The 27994-nt window shown below is 47.1% G+C and overlaps 1 protein-coding gene across 1 annotated transcript in view; it reads right to left on the reverse strand.

The window, feature by feature from the left end:
- VPS13C (vacuolar protein sorting 13 homolog C) overlaps nt 1-24167 on the reverse strand; it is a 2437235-nt gene extending 2413068 nt beyond the window's left edge. Inside the window, exon 1 of the mRNA XM_086955811.1 lies at nt 24032-24167. Within this exon, the coding sequence (XP_086811937.1) occupies nt 24032-24131 (100 nt within the window). The 5' untranslated portion in view covers nt 24132-24167. The remainder of the gene's footprint in view (nt 1-24031) is intronic.
- Nucleotides 24168-27994: the final 3827 nt, after the last annotated feature.

Genomic DNA, 27994 nt, shown 5'->3' on the forward strand with positions numbered 1-27994 from the left:
GGAGGATATCGCCGCCTGCCAGTCTTCATCATCCAATTCCAGCCCGTCACTGGTCCAGGCATTCCGCAATTGTAAAAGGAGGTCCGATCGATCGTTGATCAGTTTCTTATAAATAAGAGATATGGTGCTGTCGGAGACGTACCCGTCAAGCACTCTATCCTCAAGAGGAGAGGACTCTGGGATCGTAGTACCAGCCGGGAAAACGGAGTTAAGCGCATGACTGATTTGAAGGTAACGATAATGTTCCCTGTCACTCAGTTTATACTCCAGCTGAAGTTCCTCGAAGGTCTTGACTCTGCCCTTAGCCCAAAGGTCGCCCACTTTACTAATGCCAATGAGGTCCCATCTGTCGAAACCCTTCGACGACCACAGGCCACCCAGTGCCTCCGCGGCGCACAAAGGGGTCGATTTAGTCAGTTTATCTGCCCAACCCGTAGCAGCGGTCGCACTTCCCCAGATTCGTACCGCAGCCGCAGTAGGGCCGATTAGGTGCTTCCGATCGGCTCTAGAATAGAGCGCTCTATTGTAGTCGCCCCCGGGCAGTTGCCATCTGTCCATCTCGAACGCGGGGTTCGGGACAGGGCCGTACATAGCGTGGTTCACAGCACTCAACTGGGAAGCCCAGTAGTAGCGATTGATGTCAGGTAACGCAATACCCCCGTCGTACCAGGGCAGAGTCAATTTTGCCAATGCGATACGCGGTCGCCCACCCCACATAAACTTCCTTTGCAAGCCCTCGATCTCACGAAAATAGCTGGCAGGTACCAAATCAAGTGTATTCTGAATGTCATACAGGAAGCGGGGGAGAGACATCATTTTAAACAAGGCCGCCCTTCCCAAAGGGGAGAGTGGTAAGCCACACCACGCCGCAACGTCCGACCGGAGCCGGGAGAGCGGAGGCAGCAAATTCCGCTCATAGCGGGCTTTGGGATCCAATGAGATATAAATCCCCAAGTATTTAAAGCCGACTCTAGAGACCGGTATCGGGCAAATGCGGGGGAGAGGGGGCACCTCGTCCGTGAGTGGATAAATACAGGACTTGGCCCAGTTAATGACCAAACCGGAGTTCCTCTCAAAGGAATGTAGCACATCAAACAGGACCCCCAATGATTAACGGGGGGAGGTAAGATATAACAATATGTCGTCGGCATAGAGTGATATCCGGTCCTCGAAGTCGGGCGACCATCGGAGGCCCTTAAGCGAAGGTTCCCAATGGAGCCACGCGGCCAGGGGCTCAAGGGCAAGCGCAAAGAGGAGCGGCGACAAGGGGCAACCCTGTCTCGTACCGCGTCCGAGGGTGAAGGGTTCCGAAGCCCTGCCATTAACCACCACCTGCGCCAGTGGCTGCTCGTACAGAAGCTTGATCCACCCAATGAATTTTAGGGCCGAAACCAAATTTAGCAAGGGCTGCCCATAAATATGGCCACTCCACCGTATCGAAGGCCATCGAGGCATCAAGTGAAACCAAGATGGCCGGCTCCTTAAGAGACCCCGCCCTTGCCAAGACGCCATGAAGGCGTCGAAGATTAAGCGCGGTATTACGATGGGGTATAAATCCAGACTGGTCAGGGTGGATCAAGTCAGCAATCACCGTAAGCAGCCGATTTGCCAGAAGTTTTGCGAGAATTTTGGGTTCAACATTCAAAAGCGAAATCGGCCGATACGATGAGCAATGATCACGGGGCTTGCCATCCTTATGAATGACCACAATGGATGCCAGTCTCTGATCCCGAGGAAGAGATCCGAGATCTCGAGATGACAGGAACATCCGACGAAGATACGGCGCCATTTTGTCGGGGCATAGTTTGTACAATTCCACTGGTATGCCATTCGGGCCTGAGGCCTTCCCGGAGCGAAGTGAACGAATAGAGAGCGTTACTTCATCGGTGGAAAAATCCGCCTCCATAAGCTCCTTGTCCGAATCCGACAGGCTAGGCAAGGCGATATCCCGAAGTAATAAATGTGAATCCTCCTCTGGCCTATCAGAGACCGGCGCATAAACCGCCTGAAAGTGCTGGGCAAAGACCTGGACTATATCAATCGGGTCCACGACACGTGTACCATCCATCCGTTCAACAACAAGCACCACCCGATTCAATCTATCTCTCTTATCCAACCAGGCAATCAACTTTCCCGCCTTATCCCCAACATCATACAGACGCCCCTGTTGCTCACGATGCATCGCCTGAGCCGCGTCAGTGACCAGCGCCTTATAGTCAGACTGTTTCAGGGCCAAAGAGTGCAGCACCTCAGGGGTGACACCGGACTCCATCTGCCTCTCCAACTCAGTGATTTCATTCTCCAGGTCCACCACCGCAGCATTCTTACGCTTCCTTTCGCTGGCAATGAGGGACAGGGTTTGACCGCGAACCACTGGTTTATATGCCTCCCACAATGTAACAGGGGAGGATACCGATCCCTCGTTTTCAGTGAAATAGTAGTCCATACACTTCACCACCTCCGACCTAATCTTAGGGTTACGAAGGTGCCAGGTGTTGATCGGAGCGACCCGGCCCTCTGCACCCAGCTGTATGTCCACTGTGAGCCAAAACGGAGAGTGGTCAGAGATCCCCCTGGCCAAATGTCTGATTTCTCTCACAGAGACCATCTGCACTGCTGGTACAAGAATATAGTCCAATCTCGAGAGACTCCCGTGGGCTCCCGAGTAGAAAGTATATTGGAGCTGTCCAAGGTGCAGTTGCCTCCAACAATCAACTAGACCAAACGTGTCCAGGAGACTCCTGAGCCAAAGCTGTGCCGCGGGCAGAGTTCTGGGGGGGCTACGATCTTCATCCCCACTGACTACAGAATTAAAGTCGCCACCCACTATCAGTATGCCGTCAGGGAGCCCCAGGATCACATTACCCAAATCCGCAAATGTAGTGGTTTGCAGGCCAGGGGGAACATACACAGACAAAATGGAGATCGTCTTTCCCTCCCACCGACCCGTAATAGCCGCATAACGGCCCCTGTCATCCAACACTACGTCATCTATCTCCAGGGGGAGGGAGGTTCTAACCAGGACCCCCACCCCTCTCGATCCAGAGGTAAAGCCAGAGTGAGCCACCAAGCGGTATCCCCGTCTGTTCAGCGCATGGTATGTGTTACCAACCAAATGTGTCTCCTGGAGTAAGATCACATCTGGGGCACATCGTTTCAAGTATTGCAAAACAATCCCCCGTTTTATCCTATCACCAAGACCGTTTACGTTCCAACTCAGCACCCTAAGCTCCCCACCCCCCATCCCGGCATTGGGCATTCCGCCCCCATCGCCCGGAACAAGCACACAGGATAAAAGCCAAAACATAGCACAGCCTCGAGCGAAACAAAAAGGTAAAAACCCCCCCACCACCCCCAAAGAACCCCGAAAAACACATCCCCCCACCCTGCACCCCTGCGTTAGACCAAAAAGCCACCCCAACTTGCAGTGTGCCTGTCGCCCCATTAAACTAACCTACAAGAAGAGAGAAAAAGTCCCCAGAGGAGGAAGAAGAGGCCCGATTCCCCCCACCCCGGGTATCAGCATTGTAAAGCAAATCAATTACAGAGCCCCTGCTATAAGTCCAAGGAAATCGGCTCGCCGATGCAGACTCACTACTCCTGTTCAGCCAGGCCCCCTTCGGCACCTCTCGAACTCTCGCTGCTGGTGCGGTTTGATGGCAATGTGTCCAACCAGTCACTGACCACTTCGGGGCGATCAAAATAAAATGCTCGCTCCTCATATTCGATCCTCAGGCGGGCCGGAAAAAGCATGGAATACTTCAGTCCCATATCCCTGCGTCGTCTCTTCACCCCAGTGAATCCCATGCGTTGTTTCTGCACAGCCTGCGTAAAGTCTGGATAGAAACTAATGGAGGCATTGTCAAACTTAGTGGGACCTGTAGTGCGAGAGGCTTGCAGGATAGCGTCCCGGTCACGAAAATTAAAAATTCTAGCGATGATAGGCCTTGGAGCGGCCCCCAGCTTGGGCTTCCCACCGGGCAATCTATGAGCTCGCTCCACCGTGAAAAAGTTACTGAGACCCTTAGGCATTAGATGTTTCAGGACCAGATCCTCCACCAGAAGGTCCGTAGATACATCCGCAGAGGTCTCCGGAACCCCCACGATGCGGACGTTATTGCGCCTGGCCCGGCTCTCGAAATCCTCCAGCCGGCGGGCAAACAGGTCCTTGGAGGTCCGGAGGGTGCGAACCTCAGCCTGAAGGTCCGAGACATCAGTAGTCAAGCTCACAGTTTTAATATCCAGGGACTTGACCCGCTCATTCGTTTTACCCAGGTCCGCCCTAATAAGATTGACCTCAATCGCCACTGTGTCGATCTTCGCAGCAAGGGTTTCATATTTTTGGCCCATAGTCGTGCGAACACTGGTGATGGCGCCCATAATGTCCTTCAATGTCGGCTCCTCCGTTATAGGAGGACCATCTCCGGTCCCCTCAAGAGCCTTGCTCGCTCCGCCTGGGGACCCTTTTGGTCGAGTGTAGCGCTCTATGGTCTGGGTTTGAAGAACTCCACCATGATGAGTGCCCTTGGCGTTCCGTTTCTCGGTATCCGCTTTGCCCGCCATGGTGAGCAATGAGCTCCGACGGAACCAGTGGGATCTGTTCAAAATGGTCCCGCACACGGTGGCCCTCAAGGGCAAGAGGGCTAAAATCCAAAGCACTCGTAGGAAAAGCCGCAGGAACAGGACAGTCGTGTAGAGCGGCCGTAGATCACAATCAACAATTACCAAAACCGAAACTACCACAGGGGCTACAGGCGTGCCACACTAGCCGTTGTTGTTCAACTGCCACCTGGTTGCCTCGGAGACTCAGGTCGGGGGTTGGTCTACGATGTAGGCCGCAAACTTCAGGGTGCAGTAAGTCCGGATCTCGGTGGCCAAATTGATTTCTGAAAAAAGTTCTCCGAATCAGCAGGGCATCAGCAATAAGTACCCGTCGTTCAAATCAGGATTTGTGGCAGGATAGATGCGGGAGGCGAAGGGGGTCTCGGGAGCCCTTTGCTCACGCGTCCATCTTCGAACCGCGCGAAGCTCCTCCTCGTAAGTGTCCAATATTAACATTTGGGCTTGATTAGCTAATAATCCTGCCAAGGGAAACTTTTACTCTACGGACTGTACAATGGGCCAAGCTATCCCATTATTGTAAATGCTACAGCATCAGCTGAAGAAGGTTTCTGAATCATACATGTAGAGGAAAAAAAAGAAGCCTATGACTTGGTGGAGAGTTTAGCCCGTCACTTAGCAAAAAATACAAGGGTTCAAAATAAGATTTTGTCAGAAGAACATGACATTTTTGCCACAATTCTGGATCCACTGGTAAAATTGGCACTGAAGACATTAATTCCTTTTTCAGAGATGGATGTTGCCCGCAACAAAACTTGGATAGCGGAGGCAGCGAGTAAGTTGGAAAATGAACAGCTGCTAATTAAAAGCCTGCTTGATCAACCCACAAGAAGTACTGCAGCAGGGCATCCAGCATCAAGTGCAACTTCGGAGGCTGAAGGCAGTGCGTTTGGCTCAGAACACTCACCATCACTATCGACAACAGCAACAATAACTGGATCGTTAGGCCCAGTAGAATCGTTACATGATTGGTATTTACAGTCAGGCATTCGTATTAAGCACAGCGCTGATGCACAGAGCAATATACTGAAAAAAGGTTAGCAGAAGCACCCCTGAACATTGAGTGGATGGTTCAGGCCTATCTGGACGACCCAACAGAGGTGTAAATTGATCAAAACCCATTGCAGTATTGGTATAAGAAAAGGGCCGAATGGCCACTGCTCAGCAGGCTGACAGTAAGCCATCTGGCTTGCCCTGTCACAAGTGTCTCTTCCGAACTTTTTTCAGTGCTGCTGGTTCCATTGTAACAGTGAGAAGGACCAGTCTCTTGCCCAAAAACGTGGAGAGGTCAACAATGATCATAATGAATCAGCACTTCATACCAATACATGAATCAAGGGAGGAAGATAAGGACAGCGGCTCAAGTGACCGAAGTAGTGTGTTACATGATTACCTACTACTGGTTGAACCCCCAGAGTTTGAGGATGAGCTATTCCCTGACAATTAGACTTGCACTTACTGTCTTTCTCCCTTATTTTCTTTTATTTGTGTGTCTGTCTTTCCGGTTACAAACTTTGAATCACAACTAATCCATCACCACCGTCTTCTACTCTTCTTACTTCAATATACGAGTTTGAGCTGTCTGCATTTCACAGTACAGTCCTCCGAATCCAGCTCCTCCGCTCCATCCTCCTGAATCTCCCTAAATCCATTGCCCTCAAGACAGATGATGATTGGATGATGCTAAATAGAAGAAACAAAATATTTCCTAGTCCCGCCAAAAGAAGTGGAACAGAATGACTACTATAGCTATCCTCCTTTCTGAGCAGAGAGAGACTGCCCATTAACTGAAAAGTGAAAATGAGATAGAACAGGTAATGAATGATGCCATGCATTGGACGCAGTCTGAGTGATTTTGTTGTTGTTTGTTGTGCATGAAGTAATTTCATTGTGCACTAATCATTCCACACACTAAACGTAACTCAAGCAAATTTTCCCCTTCTTGCAACTATTTTTAATAAGAAAAAAATGTGTACTTCTACTGCAGCTTGATGCATTGCTTTTGATTGAATACAGGAAATGGACTCAATCTGTACACTGTGCACTGAGTATGACAACAGCACAGTCCATGATGATGATGGTGAAAAAGACGGCCTGTTAACTTAAGAAGAGAAGGAACAAGTAATGAAAATGAATAGCATGCATTGGACACCTGACTGAGTGACTCAAGTCAATAGTATTTCTACTCCTGTGTAATAAACAAAATTGTACTTCTACTGCAGGCTGATCTTCACAGCCAGTCAGTACAAGTATCGGAAATGATTGATGGAATAATAACAAGTCAGGAGGACGTTTCATGAGTGGCATAAAAGGTAAACAAGTCAACAACAACCACAGCAGACCTACATGTCTGTGTAGAAGTGGAGTCGAGTGTAGTGGTGGGATGACTGCGGTGCATTGATTTAGTCACTTAGATTGTAAAATGCTATGTTGCTGGATATGTGCTTTGTCTAACTCTTTAAAAAAATGTACTCTAAACGGAGGATGTGCTAAGTGACATGCCGTCACTGTGGGCCTGCTCTGTCCTGTTATTGTTTAAGGTCAATGCTGGAAACAGACTAGAGTAGAGATGATGCATACATGCCACCTCATAAAGTGTTCTTGTTGCACTACACCATAACTTGTGCATTTTTTTCAACTTTGTTTCTCAATATCCCTTTTGTTTTTCCATCTACAATTACAGGCCAGGCCTTGCGCTATACTTGGGAAAACATTACATGCAAATCCACATTTTTGACCAGGATAACACAGTAACAGTATCATCATCTTTTAAATAATTTGATTCATTTTTTGTCTACAATCTTTAAATCGCCAGACTAAATAGATTTTCAATCCATTGACTTGAATAATTTGATTTCTCTACTTCTACATGTTAACCATTTTATGCAACATAAACCCATACATCTGCACTGAACCAAGCAGGTGCATAATCCCAGAGGGAGAGTAATAGCAGTCATGAGCCATACCAAGTCATTAAAATTAACTTAAATCAGAATTACGTGTATTTGGATTATTACTACCTCGCAGCACAACAAAACACAAACATCACAGAAAGAAGCTCAAACCCTTAGCTAACAAAAGAAGGCGTGTTTATGATAATTAATTGGGAATGCTAGAAAACTCTGCCTCTGTACATAGATACCACAATTCAGCCACTTGCATGCTGTTTCGTACAATCATCATAATGAAGGATTTTTGCACATTGTTTTTGAGCCTCATAACTTGTTAAACAAACTGGATATTGATATCCAGCAGGGCCGGCCTTAGGCATGTGCAAGCTGTGCACCTGCACAGGGCCACCAAATCCCAGGGGCCACCACATCAATATATATCCTTAAAATAATAATCCTCTGAGGATGGATACATATTTGTGTGGGGGCCCCTTGCAGGGATTTGGTGGCCTATGGCTCTATACAACTTCCAAACACCACGACCCCCCTCTTCACTGGCCTCTGCGCTCCGCCCCACCCAGACCCCCTCTTCCGGGGCCCCCTACCTACGCTCCCTGCCCAGGGCCACTATGAACCTAGAGCCGCCCCTGTATCCAGGTCTCTAAATTACGTAATATGTGCCACAGTAAAACCGCTAATTTGTTATTTATAATTTATGCTGTGTTACAGATGCATAAATGTGCAAATGTAATGCTTGATATACATTTAAAGTGCCTGTCCATGTCAATGTAATTGTGTCTACAGGAGGACAATATTGAATGTGATAAACGTATGTAAAAAGTGATACTTAGCGAACGTTTAAATTGTAAAGGTGATGAACTCTTGCATTCTGAGAAAATCACAGCATTTATAGTCTCATGGGGGAACTTTGTTTTACTGAATGCTGTCGCAGATTTTTGGCACAGTACAACCATAATACATAATTAGATCATGGTGTTCAGTTTATTAATTTTATGTTAGACAAAAAGGCTAATTTTTCAACCATTTTCTTATCAGTTAATTTTTTGACTCTTACATCTCAATCCACATACGATGTGTGTACTAGGTGCAGAAAGTTTATTTATAAATATAGATCAGGTTGAAAGTAAGTGGCTGTACCATTATTTCTAAGAAATAGGATTTCAAGACAAAGGGCTGCATGGATTCAAGGATTTTAAAAGAGGCATAAGTGGTTCAATTTGGGTGATCATAAAATATTTTTGTATGGTGTCATTTCAAATCCTTGGTGGTATGTTAAGACAATCCTTGCTGCAAGCATCTTTTACCAATGCATTATGAAAGCAGGTTTCTGGAAGTGGTAATGTGTTACATGAATGTTTGTACGCTTTTGGTGTTTAGCATTTTCTTGTGGTGATATGCTCTGTTTGTGCTGCTGTGTTTTTTTGCTGGATTATTAAAATTGGATAGGCCTGGAGAGGCTAAGGAATAAGAGTGTCTCACACGAGGGTAACCAAGACCCAGGGCTAGCTCTACCGTGCATAAATCTACCCCCCGGCCTCAACTCCTTATGTAGTTATATTAGCGGGTGTCCCTGAGCTGAAAAAAGGGAACAGAGAACCATACCATGACTTAAGAAATAAATGCTTACACTCGCTAGCCAACCACATACAATTCTCACAAAGACATAAGTGAAATTATTATGACTCGCAGGGTGGGCTGGAGACTGAAAGATATCTCTGGTGACTGCGTTGTGATACATTTAAAAAATAAAACGCTTGTGGAATCCCTGCTAGCCAGTTTTCATCACAGGGATAGGGGGGGCATTAGTTCATTTCCATTAGGCAACTTCTATCCCCCTGGCCTCATGCCACCTGTAAGAAGAAGATATGATCAATTGAGGGGGGAATGGCCGAAGGAAAATCATTTCTTCCCATCAGGTCAGGGACAATCATCCCCCTCATTTTTTAACATTCCGGTAGCAAACTGATTCAATCCTCTGGAGTCAGTAGCTTCACTTACGAGCGACGAGCCCCCACAAGAACAAGCATTGGCACAGCCAATAGGTCTCTCTTTTGGGACCTTATTAGTGTCTAGCCATGCAACAGTTGATGTTGCTGCACCAAGGATATTGTGCTGCATGACTAAATATTTATAAGGTCCCAAAAGCGAGGCCTATTGGCTATGCCAATGCTTGTTCATCTTTAAATCTGTCCAGCTATTTGTGAATGTTTGCTCAAAACTCCAATGTGTAATACAAACTAAAGACCATAAACCTATTTAGACTTGTATTTCTGTCAGCTGTCTTTTTTTATAATCGCGCAATGTCCTCAAATGTGTCCCTAAAAATGACTTTTTCCCTAAAAATGACCTTTTATCCTGAATTTTTGTTCAGAATGTTGACCCTTTGTCATGAATTTGTACTGTCAGAAGTCCAGAATTTGCCCTGTTGCCAGTTGGTCACCCTAGCCAGGGGTTATCAATCGCTTCACACCGCGACCACCAGCCCCTCCCCAGCCTGGCATCTACCGGTGAGGGAAGACAGCAGATCTTCCTGGATCCATCTGCCAATCAACGCGAGATGTGACGTCACAGGCCCATAACTAAAGAAAAGCAAGTCAACTTGGAGTTGGGTTGCTGAAGCAGGCCGCATCTGAGCTTGTACCGCCTCAAGTTCATCAACACTTTAGAGGGAGGTCAGAAGGATTTCACCCTTTGATTTTCTGTTTTATAAGCTGAAAATGTTATTTCCAATTTGGTTTCACTGACGGGCGGCAGCCTTTGTGGTACTTTTTTCACAGCAGTAACCGAAGCAGAGATGTAAACGAGATGGTTGTGATCACAGCACGGCGCGTAGATAATCCGGGGCTAATGGTTATGAAAAAAAGAGTCTGTGGCCGGGATCAATATTCCATACAGTTTTGTGCCTACTGTCTTTTAATCACCTCATTGCAGAAATGGCAGTGAAGTTTGAGATCTAATTTTCTATATTTGTACAAATTGAGCATAGATCATTGTGAGTGAGGGGAGGCGGCGGGCACTCTGCTCTTTGTAAAATTTCATATTACTAATCAGCGGAATGCGTGAGAGGGAAGGGGTGGGGTGAACCGTAGACGGGGCAGATCTGCAGATGTAGACATCCTTACTGAAAAGGATGAGGAAAAAAAGATGAAAGAAGAGAGAAAGAAAGATGGATAGTGAGAGCAGGGTGGGAAGGAATGAGAGAAGAAGAGAGACAGAGAACAAGAATGGCAGAAGAAGAAGCAAGGATTGGGGAGAAGGAAGAAGTTGGAGAGAATGTGTGGGAAGGGAAGGAAGAATGACTGAAAGGAAGGCAAGGGAGAGTGAAGCGAAGCAGAAATGAAGGAATTATGGAGAAGGTATGGGGAAGTCAATCTAAGGAGGGGGAGAATGCAGAAGTGAAAATGCTGAGTAAAGAAAGGGTGGGAGATAATGAGTAGAACAAGGACACGTGGGGGCATCAGGCCCAGCTTCACACGTTCCCCCCAGGTCCTGCTCAGATGCACACAGGCTTTGTTCCGTGCTCAGATAAAAGAAGACTCTTCAATTGGCCATGTATTCCCATGGCTGGGAGGCGCAGACACTACCAAACCCCAGCGATGCAAAGCGCCAAAAAGGCCAGAAGAAAGCAAAACAAGGATCCTTACTGCTACAAATCACCGTACGGGTGCAAGGAACCAGCTTTTAGCACGGTGTGGCCGCTGCCGGCCGACCAAGGAGGCTAGTTAAAACGAATGACTATCAACAAATTTTTATCCTTCATTTTCGCAGACTACCTTCATTCTGATCATTGAAGCAGCCAATCTTTCCCCCGTATTCCCCTGGGTGTCTAGTTTTCAAAAATGTATAGGTTTGCTAGGTTTCCCAGGTTTCCCTAGGTGCCAGCAGAGCTAGGGTTCAAAAACGAAAGGTAGGCTCTTTGTCAAAAAAGGGCACATTTTCACTGCGAAATTGCGGTGCGACCACGTTGCGTTTTGCGCTGTTTCCTGTCGCAGGCACTAGGCAGACCCAGGGAAGTGAGGTACCATTTTTTTCGGGAGACCTGGGGGAACACTGGGTGAGTGAAAATTTGTTGATCCACGCAGATTCCAGAACTTTCCACCACAGAAATGTGAGGAAAATGCGTTTTGTTTGTCAATTTCTTCGCTTTGCAAGGGATTCTGGGTAACAGAACCTGGTGGTAGGCAGTCGAGTCACCCCATCCTGAATTCCCCAGGGTATCTAGTTTTCACAAATGTATAGGTTTGCTAAGTTTCCCTAGGTGCCGGCAGAGCTAGGGTGCACAAACTACAGCTAGGCACTTTGCCATAAATGGGTCCATTTTTAACTGCAAAATTGAGGTGTGACCACGTTGCATTTTGCGCAGTTTCCTGTCGCAGGCACAAGGCCGACCAACACAAGTGAGGTACTGTTTTTATTGGGAGACTTAAGGTAATTCAGATATGTAAATCAACTGTTATTACCTATTGAGTTTTCATGCATTTCTCCCTTCCCAATGAAAGACATTGTGTAAAAAAAAATATTGAAAAATGACCAATAATTCTCATGCTAGTATGAGTATTCCCAATTTTGAAAATGTGCAAATTTATACTGTTTGTAAACTCTATATTTTGTACCCAATTCAGAAATACAGAGGTGTCTTTCATACCGATTTTTCCATGTACACATTTTCCAAGAATAAGTGCTCTATACCCAGTAAATAATAAAATACCATTGCAAGTTGCTGCTCAATTTTTGGCTCTGGGTTCGTAGGGTTCTTGGTGAAACTACAAGTCCTATATATCCCCACAACCAGGAAGGTCAAACGGATGTAACGGTATATTGCTTTCAAAGAGCTGTCAAAATTATAAGAAGTTATAGGTGAAAACGTTGAGACATAAGGCTGTTTTTTTCAACTTATTTTCAATTATTCCAATATTTAACTGTTAATTTCTATAAAGAAACCTTCATGGATTTAGACAAATGACCCCTTTCTAAATTCAGAATTTTGTCCACTTTTCGAAAATGTATAGCTTTCCAGGATCTATTATTGCTTTCAAACTCCTTTCTACCATTAACTGGAAGGAGGTTGAAAGCTCTAAAAATAGGAAAAATAGGCTGTGTCCCAGAAAAATGCCAAAACTGTGTGAAAAATGTTGGTTCTCCAACAAAAGACTGTCATTCCCTAAAATCTAAGAAAATTGAGATTTCAGCCCCACAAGCCCTTTTTTGATAACATTTGCAGGGAAAAACCCAGAGGCTTTCATTTGCAGCCCGTTTTCCAATTTTTCTGAAAAAAACTAAAATTTCACTGTATTTTGCTTAATTTCTGGGACCCCTCCAAGGGAATCCACAAACCCTGGGCACCTTTAGAATCCACATGATGTTGGAAGTAAAGGACGAAAATTGGCGTGGATACCTTATGTGGTCAAAAAGTTACAGGGGCCTAAGCGCACACTACCCCAAATCGCCAAAAAAAGGCTTAGCACAGGAGGGGAAAAGGCCTAGCAGCGAAGGGGTTAAGGTCAGGCAGTGATCACAATCACTAAGACAGAATAAAGTATTGCCTCCCCTGCTAGTTATTAAATGTAGGAAAAGTTTAAGCATAACACTTGCCTCTGTGACTTTAATGAAGCCCATCCTGTTTAACACCGAAGCTAGGAAAATCTCAATTTATGGAGAGAGGGAAAGTTGTAAATCATGCACTCCTAACCTCACGTTTGCAGATAAAACAATATTACATTTTTTACTTTTAAGTATTCAATCATTTCCTCAGGACTACCAGCAAAATAAAAAAGTTATGAGGTAGCACTACTAAGACTTTAATAAAAATTTTACCCTTATGGGTATAAATAAGCGTTGGCTTAGTCAAAGGTGCTTGCCTATGGGTGAGCTTTTGTGGGAGAGGACAACTGGAGAGCAGGGTGTAGGAGGTAAGTGTGGGCGGAAAATCCGTTTCGCTCGCGGATTTTCGGGAAATTCGCAATCCGCGAGATTCGCGAATCTCCCGCAAAATCCGCGAGCAGCGGATTTTGCTCGCACTGCTCGCGTGAGTTAGCGGCTTCCCAGTACAACTTCGCGCCCCGCGAATAAGTGCTAAATTGCAGAAATACGATCTTAGCAAAACTGAAACTACTTACCAGGTTCAAAAGTTCAGGCTCATCATTAGTAGCCATTTCCTGTAGTGCTTCCTGAGGGGCCCCTCCAGAGTTCAGTTGCCAGTTGCAACTATTATGTGACCCTGCTCTGAACCTCAGAATAGTTACACATATGCCACAAAGGTCCTGAATTACAGCTAAGGGAGACAAGCAGGAGCCAGGCTGGAAGTTAAAATCCATTAATCAGCCCCTAATTCATTATTGTCAGTTGGGGCAGGGCAGGTGTTGTAACTAATTTTGCAACAATGAAAGCACTTAGCAAGTGCAAAAGATCACTAATCAGGGCGCACTAAGGAAGCAGGTGCCAGCTAAAAAAATATTCTGTGACACATTAATCAGCCCCAAATTAATTCAGGTCACTTGAGGCAGGGAAGGTGTGCTTTGCTTTGCCGAAAATAATGTACACTGGACAACCAGAGGGTGTGGTGATGAAACAGAGGGTGGCATGGGTGGGCCAGAGGGTGGCATGAGTAGTCAGAGAGTGGCAGTGGTGACAGAGAGTGGCAGTGATGAAGAAGAGTGTCCCAAACAGGCTGGACACGTAGAAACAACAAGTTCGCAAAACTTGCGACCCGACAGGTAAGTTCGCAAATTGCGAAATTGTAAAAACCCTCGCGAACTGGCAGAAACACGGGCGAACACAAAAAAAAAAATCCGCAAATTCGCGGGAATTCGCGGATTTTGCGGATTGCGAATTCGCAAATCCGCAAAATTCGCGAACGCGAGATTCGCAAAATTCGCCCATGCTTAGTAGGAGGGAGTGGGATGGTAAAAAGGAGCTATGAAGTGGGCATGTCATAGCGTTTTTTCCCCTTATGGCAGTTTGGGGGGGGGGGGGGGAGGAAGAAGCAATACAGACAAGAAGGGGCAGCAGGAGAAGAAGAAGCAACACAGACAAGAAGGGGCGGCATGAGAAGAAGCAACACAGACAAGAAGGGGTGGCCAGGGAGGAAGAGGCAACACAGACAAGAAGGGGCGGCGGGAGGGGAAAAAGCAACTAATGCCAAAGAGGGACGAGAGAAGAAATGCGGCCGAGGAAAGGCGAGAGACGAAGCTACGCATTCAAAGAAGGGGCAAGAGACTAAACAATGCGGCCAAGGAGGGACGAGAAATGAAGCAAGACAGACAAGAGGGGGTTCTCAGAAGGAGCAACACGGAGAGGGGACGGCAAGAGAAAGAAGCAACCCAGAAAAGAGACGGTGAGAGAAAGAACAAACACGGGGGCGACAGAAGGAGCAACACGGACGGGGGAAAGAAGAAGCAACAGGGACTGGGGCTTGAGAGATGAAGCAATAGGGCCTGGGGCTTGAGAGATGAAGCAACAGGGACTGGGGCTTGAGAATGAAGCGACTGGGGCTTGAGAGATGAAGCAACAGGGACTGGGGCTTGAGAGATGAAGCAACAGGGACTGGGGCTTGAGAGATGAAGCAACAGGGACTGGGGCTTGAGAGATGAAGCAACAGGGACTGGGGCTTGAGAGATGAAGCAACAGGGACTGGGGCGAGAGATGAAGCAACAGGGACTGGGGCGAGAGATGAAGCAACACAGAAAGGGGCGAGAGAAGAAGCAACACGAATAAGGAGGACGAGAAATGAAGCAACACAGACAAAAGGGGGTCCAGAAGGAGCAGCACAGACAGGGGACGGCGAGATAAAGAAGCAACACAGACATGGGGCGGAAGAGAACGAAGCAACACAGACATGGGGCGGAAGAGAACGAAGCAACACAGACATGGGGCGGAAGAGAACGAAACAACAGGGTGGAGAGAAGCAGCAACACCGACAGGGGGGAGAGAAGCAGCAACACAGACAGGGGGGAGAGAAGCAGCAACACAGACAGGGGGGAGAGAAGCAGCAACACAGACAGGGGGGAGAGAAGCAGCAACACAGACAGGGGGGAGAGAAGCAGCAACACAGACAGGGGGGGAGAGAAGCAGCAACACAGACAGGGGGGAGAGAAGCAGCAACACAGACAGGGGGGAGAGAAGCAGCAACACAGACAGGGGGGAGAGAAGCAGCAACACAGACAGGGGGAGAGAAGCATCAACCCAGACGGGGGGGAGAGAGAAGCATCAACCCAGACGGGGGGGAGAGAGAAGCATCAACCCAGACGGGGGGGAGAGAGAAGCATCAACCCAGACGGGGGGGAGAGAAGCATCAACCCAGACGGGGGGAGAGAAGCATCAACCCAGACGGGGGGAGAGAAGCATCAACCCAGACGGGGGGGAGAGAAGCATCAACCCAGACGGGGGGGAGAGAAGCATCAACCCAGACGGGGGGGAGAGAAGCATCAACCCAGACGGGGGGAGAGAAGCATCAACCCAGACGGGGGGGGGAGAGAAGCATCAACCCAGACGGGGGGGGGAGAGAAGCATCAACCCAGACGGGGGGGGAGAGAAGCATCAACCCAGACGGGGGGGAGAGAAGCATCAACCCAGACGGGGGGGGAGAGAAGCATCAACCCAGACGGGGGGGGAGAGAAGCATCAACCCAGACGGGGGGGAGAGAAGCATCAACCCAGACGGGGGGGAGAGAAGCATCAACCCAGACGGGGGGGGAGAGAAGCATCAACCCAGACGGGGGGGAGAGAAGCATCAACCCAGACGGGGGGGAGAGAAGCATCAACCCAGACGGGGGGGGGAGAGAAGCATCAACCCAGACGGGGGGGGAGAGAAGCATCAACCCAGACGGGGGGGAGAGAAGCATCAACCCAGACGGGGGGGGAGAGAAGCATCAACCCAGACGGGGGGGGGGAGAGAAGCATCAACCCAGACGGGGGGAGAGAAGCATCAACCCAGACGGGGGGAGAGAAGCATCAACCCAGACGGGGGGGGAGAGAAGCATCAACCCAGACGGGGGGGGGAGAGAAGCATCAACCCAGACGGGGGGGGGAGAGAAGCATCAACCCAGGCAGGGGTGAGAGAAGCATCAACCCAGGCAGGGGTGAGAGAAGCATCAACCCAGGCAGGGGTGAGAGAAGCATCAACCCAGGCAGGGGTGAGAGAAGCATCAACCCAGGCAGGGGTGAGAGAAGCATCAACCCAGGCAGGGGTGAGAGAAGCATCAACCCAGGCAGGGGTGAGAGAAGCATCAACCCAGACAGGGGTGAGAGAAGCATCAACCCAGACAGGGGTGAGAGAAGCATCAACCCAGACAGGGGTGAGAGAAGCATCAACCCAGACAGGGGTGAGAGAAGCAGCAACCCAGACAGGGGTGAGAGAAGCAGCAACCCAGACAGGGGTGAGAGAAGCAGCAATGTGGACAAGGGGGTGAGATGGTAAGAAGCGACACAGACAAGGGCGTGGGAGGAGAAAAAGCAATGCAGATTGGAGGGTGGGAAGGGAAGAAGCAACAAAGACTAGAATTTGGAAGGGGAAAAAACAACACGGACTAGAGGGTGGGAGGGGAAGAAGCAACATGGGCTGGAGGGTGGGAGTGGATGAAGCAATGTGGGAGGGGAAGAAGCAACACGGACTGGAGGGTGGGAGGGGAAGAAGCAACACGGACTAGAAGTTGGGCGGGGAAGAAGCCATACGGACTAGAGGGTGGGAGGGGATGAAGCAACACTGACTGAAGGGTGGGAGGGGAAGAAGCAACACAGAACTTGGTGGTAGGGGAAGAAGCAAAACAAATGGGAGGTGGGAAGGAATACGAAACATGGACAAGGGAGGTGGGGAATGGTAATAAGCAATACGAACAGGGGTAGGAGGGAAATAAGCAACACAGACAAGCGGGTTGGGAGGGGCAAGAAGCAACAAGAACAGCTTGGAAGGTCAAGAGGCAACACAGAAAATAAAACAAGCATTTGCAATGCAATAGGTCTCACATTAGGAAAGTTTGAGCTCTTGGTATTGTAAATGACAATTTTTTCATTTACGTGTTGGGTTTGAAAATAGCGAAATTAATAGCTTTTTCATTTACAATGCCAATAGTTGTAACTTTCGCAAATGTGACACCTGTAGCATTTGTAATGCAAAATGTGTTGCATTTACATGACTTAGATGTATTATTATTACAAATAATAAAGGCTTTTAATTGTTTTTAATAATTAATACTTAAATCAAAGTTATTGTAATTTATAATGAAAATAGCTTAAACTTTTGTAAATAATTTTTGTGAAGATTATGTTCAGTGTATTTTATTGTGTCGAAAATCTAAGAACAGAAGTGAAATATTAACATCTTTTTGTGACATTTGTAATAAAGCTTGAAACATTGAGAGAACATATTTGAACCAGCTGTTGTTGAATGGTTGCACAGATTGATGCTGTGGTGGCGCTGAGTGATGTTGTGGTGGCCAGAAATGATGCTGTGGCGTTCAGTGATGCTGTGGTACCACATAGTGATGTTGTGGTGCCCCTGAGTGATGCTGTGGTGGTGCTGAGTGATGAGATAGATACAGTGAGTGATGCAATAGATAGAGTGAGTGAGTGATGGGGAGAGGGGTGAAAGGGGGTCAAAGGGGGGGGAAGAGGGGGAGAGGTGTGAGAGGGGAGAGAGTGGTGTGAGAGTGGTGTGAGAGGGGAGAGTGGTGAGAGAGGGGAGAGTGGTGAGAGGCATTGAGACGTCTTCCCATTTAAATTTCACTTGATTGGTTCTAAGAGGAATTTGCATCATATGTTTGGAGCCTTATTGAAAGAGAATTCCCTTGGCAAAATACAATGTGGTGCCAGGAAGTTGAATAGACACTTTTAAAAGAAAATAAACAATATACATATTCAATTGATACATTTATTCTACACATATGTTAAAAACACAAGATAATCAATAAATCACAATTGTACATAGAAATAAATCCTTTGTTAAAAAATACAATTACTGTTTCTAATCGCCGTACCTATTGTACTGATGTGATAGAAATTCCTAATCAATAAAAATTATTTTTACAATTTTTTTTCAAATTCTAATTATGACCAGCATAATTAGAAGAGACAATACAATAGTGTGACGTAACCCTTTGTCAAATCCTATTACACATTCAAAGGAAAGTCTAACACCTCCTGCTTGATGTATCTATTTCTTAAACATTCTACTAGGATTGGTGTTTCCTTGAATTGTGCCGGACCCTGCGTCGACGCGTTTCGAAGGTATTCTCTGATTATACACCCATCTTTTTTGAGACTCAAATTCTTGATTGTATCCTTTTCATACATGTACTACACAACTGTTTGTTGTAATAGAATAAATGTATCAATTGATTAAGTATATTGTTAATTTTCTTTTTAAAGTGTTTAACTATCTGTCACCACATTGTATTTTGCCATGGGAATTGTCTTTCAATAAGGTTTTGTACCTAATTCCCCTTGACCATACCAAGGGGTCCCTCTTAAATTCTCATATGCTTGGAGGACAACAATTCTATCTGAAAAGGAGTTGCTATGGGGTGAATTTTAGCTAGTCTAGATTTTACAGTCAACAACTTTAAGCAGGCTGGGACTTCTACCGTTAAATGTACTTACAAGCACATGTAAAAGTTCTACCACCATTTTGTTGGATGAAAAACCAGAAGTCACTGAAAATCGCACCCAATAGGAAGAGGCGAGTTAACACATAAAATACACTGTGGTTTTTGTTGTTGTGCTGAAACAGTTTCACCTTCTACGTGGAGGCAGATAGAAGTTCAAGTGAAGTATGGTTTGGTTCGAGCCACAGATTGCAGTTTATGCAAATTATTCTTTAACTACACAGACTCAAAATTTACACAAAAACTGTGATATTGCAATTGATGGTGTTATGCATCAGGGTTTCAAATAGTAGCTTTGGACTGAAACATATTTTTTGTAACTATATAACGTCAGATAATGATTCAGACATAAGTATTTAATGATGCAGGATACAGGGTGGATGAAACTCAAAGGTATCCAGGAACTCCCATTTTGTTGTTATCGAAAAGGTGAAAAGGTATTTTCTGATGAGGAAATTGATGCAATTTGACCTGGATACCTCTTAAAGTGATCTCAAAATAATTGAGCCAATGCTGCATATTCTCTGTGTGGAAGGAAAACAAGTAATGTAGGATAAGCAACAATGAAGAACAAAAAGGGATTCTGACATGGAATAATGTGGGAAGCGCGTCCATTTTCTTCCCTTTGATCTGCGAGTACAAAGAGGTACCTCTGACAAAAGCCCGGCTAATCAGTGGAAAAGTGAGAAAACGTTTGGGAGGATCTACCTGAAATAATGACACAGAGTAACAGCTTGCTGAATAGAAAGCGCATGCCTGTGTGTGTGCGTGTTAACTGCCATATGTGTTAGTTAAATGAACTGCTCAGGAAATTTAAGTGGGAAGCTCAACATTTAATGCATGATCAACAATGTAAGCGGTAAATATAGATCTGTAAATGGAGCGCAAGAGAACTCAACATAACACTCAACAAGCTTTGGCAAAGAAGGCAAGTCTTGCCTTTCAATGGCTTTAGAGCGGCTGCTGTAAGGGGGTGGGGGTGAGAGGGGGGAGCTGAGACCGGCACAGCGCAGCAGAGCAGTGTGGCGCATTATCTTATGCTGAGCCTGCAGTGGAGGAGGGGGAGACAAAGAGAGAGACAAGCACAAAACAAATAGACACACACTTGGTGAAGTGGGAAACACGCAAAGGCGTGAGGTGACGCCGCCGATAACCAGCTAGCCAGAGAGATGAATCATCTATTTATAATAAGATGAACAGAGGTGCAAATACGGAGAGTGATGCAAAATCAGAGACAAGCTTTGCAAAGCAGGCAAGTCTTCCGTGCGCCGTGCTGAAAGTGAAAAAACAAGCTCTCAGCATTGCGTGGCGGGGGAGCGTCTTCCTTTGAAGTCTGATGCCGAGGCTCAGACAACAAATGGTGTGGGATGTGGCTGGCAACGTGCACGCGCCAGATGCCAGATTCGCGCTTGAATGCCTCACATGCACTGGCCCTAAACTGCATTCCAAAGGTCTTTGGTAGACTTTTCTTTTCCCCTTACTATAACCTCACCTGCAATGTGCAAGCGCATTGGCTTGGCGAGACCTAAAAAAGTACTTCAATCACATCACCAGTGGTAGAGAAATCCTAATCCTAATGACGCAATCGGTACTTGCTCCAGCCAAAAGAACAGCAAGTGAAGCTGACTCGAGCTGTCCAATTAGAAGGCAGCAAATGCTGGTGACAATGAAGCCTGTGAATGGTAGAATCTGGGTGGGCACCAAGTCCCTTGTTGAACAAAATATCTCTTGCAAGTGAGAGGGCATGGACTGATGCAGGCGAGACCTAAACAGGATTTGAATAGAAACAAATGCCTATGTCCCTGATGTGCTGAAGATCAAATAGCTTGTACAGTTAAAATTCCCTTTTATAAAAATGTTGTTACTTCTAAACAGCTACTAGAGTAAACAGTAATTTATTGGAACTGGCCATACCACTACGAAAGTAATAAAAACCCTTCAGTATTTATACTGTTAAGTGCTGGTTGGTGTGTCAGTGACTGCTAAAAATAATAAATGCGTTATTTATAGTGTAAAAATTAAGTGATTGAGTAAAGACACATGATAATAAAGGGTAAATTGTGATTATTTTCCAGACACTTGTGAAACACCAACAGGGTTCTCTAATCAAACTCCAGTATTCACAGTGCAGATTGAAAGGATTCCATTGACTTATGGCCCAGGAACCGTGGCAGTTAGGGCACTCTCCTGTGTTCGGTTTTTTAAGGGAAAAGGGCCAAAGAATTGTGCGAGGGAGAAAATTGTGCTGTTCTACTCTGGAAATCGAGTTGAGTTTCTAGAAATGAAGATTGTAACAACCGGTGGATACAATAATTAAGGCAGCGAGTGGTTGGTTCACTTCTCCACGTTTGGAACAGCCCTTCAAAATTAATTTTCTGACACCAAAACTCCTACCACATATACCACTCCTCAAACTCAGGCTCCACAAATAAACAACAATAATAAATGGAGTAGCCTCGTCCAAAAGCACTTTGCGGCTTCATCGGGGGTATGAGAAACTACACAAGTGTAACAGACAGTTTGCTACACTAATCAAAAACCTTAAATCGAGGGCTCAACTAAATGAAGTTCTGAAAATTAATTTCTGGGAAACATTAGCAAAGTATTATCACCTACTGTCCCAAATCATTTTCATTATGTGGCAAACTATAAGCTGTTCTGAAACATCCAAAGGCATTTATGTGCTTGCTCCTTGCTGTATTCCAGTTCCAGGTGTTTTGCCCAGAAGCCACACTTATGTAAATTCCAAATTGTCACCTTGGTCCCAACAAATTTTAAGCTCACCGATTCCAAAATGATGCCAAACACATTCTTCACTGTACGAGTGACTGTAAACCAAACACAGCCAAATCTCAAAGCTATTTAACGACCACAGACCTGTGTTATCTTTTTAAGCGTGGGATTTGAACAGTGATACAGTTCACATATTTTAATAGCAGTGAAGCTTGAGTGGAGAGATTTCCTAAGAATTCAATGAGAAGGTTGCTTAGAACTCAGAGTATTATAGATGATTCTTTGTCACCAGCTCTAAAACAAAACTCTAGACTACAACCCCCACAGTGCAAAAATGGATGTGCCAAATGAGTCATATTTGGTAGACTTTTGGACAACTAGTAATCTACGTGGCAAAACGATATGTCCCCAATCTATAAACTATAAAAACGTCGCAGGGCCATGGAGCATTAACTTATGTAGGAGTGGCCTGAAATATTCGGCAAAGACCGAAACCTTATACAGGGTCACGTGGTTCATAGTAAACGAAAGCTATCTACCACATGGCATTATTGACAATGGGCGGTGTCCTCGGGCAGGCGGACTACAGACAAGCCGCTACGAACAGCTCGCTCATTGCAACAGACATATTAAGTTTCATTACACGGAACTGTCGACTGCCATTTATTTTCCATTCATTGCTTTACATGAGTTATCTGGCATTGTGATTACTTAAGGCTTGATTGTAGCCATATTAGTATTAAGTGAATTCCCACGTGTGCCTTAAGTATGGAATGATCATGTTTTTACTGCTGAGGAATGTTCCAATGTTCAATAAATACGCTACACCACACATTTAATTTCAATCTTAAAAAACCTTTTACCAGAAGGTGGTTTAGGAGTGCATCGGGATTTCTACATTATTAATAGTTATTTGGCTTCAAAATTTGCGAGAAAGCAAACCAGTAGAGTTGTTGAGTAATTGTCACCAGTACTACACCATGTTTCTGGAGCCAGACTTTCCTTTTGCAAACAACTGTCATCCGGAACTTCGGCCCAGCGTAAGAATACATTTGTTTGCTAAACGAAAGGTTAGAAAAAATAAATGAAACCATGTACATTGGTGTCCGCCTACACGCGAGACAAACAGGCGGAAATATCGGGAACCACGAGATACATAGGGGAAGTAACTTGGACTCCCCTTGAAGATGAACAACGACAGAGAGTGGACGGAGAAAATAAGGCACAAAGAGAGAGACGACAAGGCAAAAGTGGCGGCCTACGGGTTACATTTGTTGAAGTTCAATTGGGAAACGTTCCAAATACACACAGAAACACTTAAAACAAAATTATAGTTGTTACTGTTGCAGTTTTTTTTAATGCTTCAACTTTCCATTGCACAAGCAGCAAAACGAATGGGTCCTAGTAAAAACACTTCTATCCCTGTTCTAATTCCTCAACTGAACCCACGGTGACGAGTAACGATAATTCCTGGTACTTGTGGGTTATTATCTTGCATGCCAGTGCCTACTGCACTTGTGATGTGTACCACCCCTTCCAAGTACCCTGTCAACCTCCTCCAGTCAATATGCTTAATAATAAACCCAAGATGACTTTCCTTCTATCGCAGTCTCTCATCGTACAATTTTCTATATGTGCATCGTACTAGGTAGATTTGCACGCTGTAAACTAAATATCTACACACGAGTGTGAGTTGAAGGTTGGGATATGGCATGGGAGTTGAAGTCCCTAATTCGGAGGGCATGCGCGGGAATACTCTATAAAACTGGACGCTCCTTGTAGCCCTGCATATAGGAGTGTGCGTGGACCACCGTATAGTTGTTGTGAATGAATGGAAAAAGTTCGTGTCATTGTGGTTTGCGAGTTTCCGGAAGGTCATGTTACCGAGCGTGTGAAGGGAAACCTCTGTGCACGTGTGTGTACAACCCGTCACTCTGCAACTGTAAGTAAAAGCCCGTGCTCATGTTATTTACGTGCGTGGAGGTCTAGGGATATCTTAATTTCTCTTGGTTCATATATATGCCAGCCTATCCCGTGTCTCCCTCATGAACTGTTAGTGATAGTGGCTATTGTCACCCTCAAACACTGCCTGTGTCCTAGCTGCCTGGGACTCCCTCGCACGGTGGCGGGGTCAACCTAATAGAATGATTAGGCGCTTGCCCTTTCTTACCCCCCCAGATCCCAAGCTTCAGCTGAGACCGGTCCAAGTTCTGCACGTAATCTCCCAGGTACCGGTTCAGGAGGTCGGCGACCACCGACTCCAGCACCATAGTGACAGCTGCTGCGGGTGCACTCCTGCTCGCACTGATGGAGCCTCCCTCTGCGCGCCCCCGCCCCCTGACAGCCACACCGCGCGCCCCCGCTCCTGATAGCCACTGCGGGCGCGCATCACGCGGCTGCGCACGAGCCCTCGACCTGCTTTTGACAGGCGTAACAACACTGAAAGCGCGCCGCCCCTCAAACCAGTGTGAAACTGAACGCGGCCGCGCGCAGCCTTCAGTCTTGTGACGTAGGATGAAGGGGCGCGCTGATGCCGTTGATCACGAAAGAGAAACCAATGAAAAAGTCTAGACATAGAAACAAGACTGCACGGCGCTCCCTGCCAGCAGTCCTTGAAGCAGCATTCAGGCGGAATTTAGTTACGTTGTAGCCAGGGTCGGATTGGGATTAAAAATCGCCATGGAACACAAAAAACAAGCATTTACAATGCAATGGTTTCGCCATTGTTAAAGTTAGAGCTATTTGCATTGCTCTTGACATTATTTTTATTTATGTTTTTTTAACTTAAATGGCATTGTAATCAATGCCACTAGCTTTATCTCTCGCAAATGACACACACAGAGCCCCCCACACACACACCCACACAGAGCCCCCACACACACAGCCACACAAAGCCCTCCACACACACAGCCACACAAAGCTCCCCACACACAGCCACGCTCCCCACACACACAGCCACACAAAGCTCCCCACACACACAGCCACACAGAGCCCTCCACACACACACACATTGCAAAAGCAGGCAACAGGGGCACATGGAGGCACAAGCAGGCAACAGGGGCACACGGAGGCACAAGCAGGCAACAGGGGCACACGGAGGCACAAGCAGGCAACAGGGGCACAAGCAGGCAGCAGGGGCACACGGAGGCACAAGCAGGCAACAGGGGCACGAAAACTGAGGCACAAGCAGGCAACAGGGGCACACGGAGGCACAAGCAGGCAACAGGGGCACACGGAGGCACAAGCAGGCAACAGGGTCAGGAAAACAAGCACAAGCAGGCAAAAGGGTCACAAGCAGGAATTGTAATTTAGACAGGGCTGAAGTGGAGAACGGTCAGTAGGGAAGTAGTGCGGCTGGTGCAGTGGTACCAAGCCGAAAGGTGAGAGGGGCTGTCTGCACCCCAGTTTGGACAGTTTCCACTACCTAACAGGGATTGGTGGGAGGGGGGCGTACTTCTTGCTTGCTTAGGGCTGTTACTTCGGGGACGCAGTGCACGCTCCTGCCTGCTGCCGCCGGGACACGACAACAGGCAGGGAGAGGACAGGCTGGAAATTCTGGTGGAAATGCAAGAAGCTGTCACGTCGAGTTGCTCTCACCTTGTCCAATATCAAACAAGTCTCTGCCACAGCAAAGCCAGGTGGAATAAACACGGAGAAGGCGGTCTCAAAGTCGTAGACCCCCACTTCCGGAACCAACCAGAGCTATCCTCGCGAGATCAGCTTAACCACCTGGGGGGTGCAGTGAGCTCCTGCAGGGAGGGCTGTGAGGTGCAGTGCACTCCTGCAGGGAGGGCTGTGGGGTGCAGTGAGTTCCTGCAGGAAGGATTGTGGGGTGCAGTGAGCTCCTGCAGGGAGGGCTGTGAGGTGGAAGGAGGGCTGTGAGGTGGAAGTAGGGCTGTGAGGTGGAAGGAGGGCTGTGAGTTGGAAGGAGGGCTGTGAGTTGGAAGGAGGGCTGTGAGGTGGAAGGAGGGCTGTGAGGTGGAAGGAGGGCTGTGAGTTGCAGGGATTCCTGCACTGTGGGCAGCATCTCCAGAAATCACAGAAACATTTGTAATGACCGGTAAATAAGCCGGCCTTACCAAAAGAAGCAGCATATAGACATGTACACACGCATACATACAGAAAGACAACTTGCCCAACTTAATTGTGCATTTAATACACTGCTCCGCCACCCCCAAAAAATATTTAACGTTTGTCAATTCTGCCTACACTACAAGGGAGACTCGCCCTTTCACCTTCTTAGATCTGTAAATTAATGATCACCTATTTGGGTACAAGTAACAGCTGACATTTGCAGCGTTTTGGAAACGCCTGAAGGGAGGTATAAACAGTGTAGAGAAAACCCAAGATATTTTAAAGATGGCAATTCGGTGCCTGCCCATGGAAAGCACACACTACTTCCTTGGGAGCAAGGGTCCGTTCGTTTCAAGGAAGAAATGCCACTCAGAACACCAAGAACCCAGCCCAGGGTGTCATTTGGCGGCCTGATGCATCCTAGGAGCTGTAGTCATCCACCTAGACAACGGATTGTTGCAAGGTAGCAGATGACGGTTGGTCGGGTATCGAACAGGCAAGGCATCCAGTAACAATTAGTGAAACTGGTACCCCCCAAAAAATAGTGTGCATCTTACACTACACCCTGAGCGTGCATAATGATTCATTCAAATCAAACCGTTTTTTATACAGCAACTACCCCCCCCAAGAGCCGAATTATTTTGTTTGTTAGAAGCCCCTTGCACCCCCGGAGATCTTCCCACCCCTACAAAAAACGAACCTCTGAAGGTAAGGAGTATTACAACTTCTGAGCAGAGCGTACAAAACAGGTCTCTGAAAGAGTCATTTATCCTGCTTTACCTGGAGGCATCTCGACGCGTGGGAAGGGGGCGGGGCACACGAGCACCGCACGCCGTCTGAAGGGACTTTCTTTAATGGTTGCTTATTACTCTGCGCAGCACACATGCGCCCGCGCCAGTAACAATTAGTGAAACTGGTACCCCCAAAAAAATAGTGTGCATCTTACACTACACCCTGAGCGTGCATAATTATTCATTCAAATCAAACCGTTTTTTATACAGCAACTACCCCCCCCCCCCCCCCAAGAGCCGAATTATTTTGTTTGTTAGAAGCCCCTTGCACCCCCGGAGATCTTCCCACCCCTACGAAAACGAACCTCTGAAGGTAAGGAGTATTACAACTTCTGAGCAGAGTGTACAAAACAGGTCTCTGAAAGAGTCATTTATCCTGCTTCACCTGGAGGCATCTCGACGCGTGGGAAGGGGGCGGGGCACACGAGCACCGCACGCCGAAACAGTTGCATTCTCCTCCAAATGCACACGCCCTCCCTTCTTCACCTGCTGTTTGTCCGCCAGCACCTCCTCGGCTCGCTCCTCCACCTCCTGCAGGAAACGCAACACAAGGTCGGGTTCCCTTGCTTGAGCCAGCGCCATCCTACCTGGAGCTTTGAAGCTTCAGATGTGAAACCTGTGACAAGCCCAATCACCCGTCAAGAGAAGCCGACAACAAACAGAGTTTCTACTAAAAGTAGCCCAATACAATACCTAACGCTCATCAACTTCAAAACTCACCGGACTGCTCCCAGGAGGCGGCGGGGGCGCTTGCGGTGTCCTTCCTCTGCCGGGGCCTGGGCTCTCTTCTCGGGTGCCGCGGGCGGGGCTCTCCTGCACCGGGGCCTCGCTGGCGGCCGCACTCCTTTCTCCCGGGCACTTTTCCCCTGGCAAAGAACAAAAGGCGGCGGGACTTCCGGCTTGCTTGCTGCCCGGCCGAACCAGATTCGGGGGCGTTCCCGGCTTTTGGCTGACGTAGCATGACGTAGCCAAAAGCCCAAAATTCTCGGGAACGCCCCCGAATCTGGTCCGGCCATGACGGACGCCTCTCTGTTCCAATGGCTAGCCTCCATTTATGGAGCTAGCCAATGGAACAGAGGGCGGATTCCCGAGCAACATACTGTCATCATTAGATTTCTCCTGCGCAAAAGCTGCTTGCGCAGCTTTTTGCAGTCGAAACCTAAAAACCGCCCTCCATTTGCATAAAACCTTTCCTCAAATCACTTCTTCAGCGAAATTGTGTTAAAAAGAAGGGGGAGGGGGGTGGCATTAAAAAATGCACTCATTAG

Source organism: Lissotriton vulgaris, chromosome 2_1 (genome assembly GCF_964263255.1).
Source record: "Lissotriton vulgaris chromosome 2_1, aLisVul1.2, whole genome shotgun sequence".
Lineage (NCBI taxonomy): Eukaryota > Metazoa > Chordata > Amphibia > Caudata > Salamandridae > Lissotriton > Lissotriton vulgaris.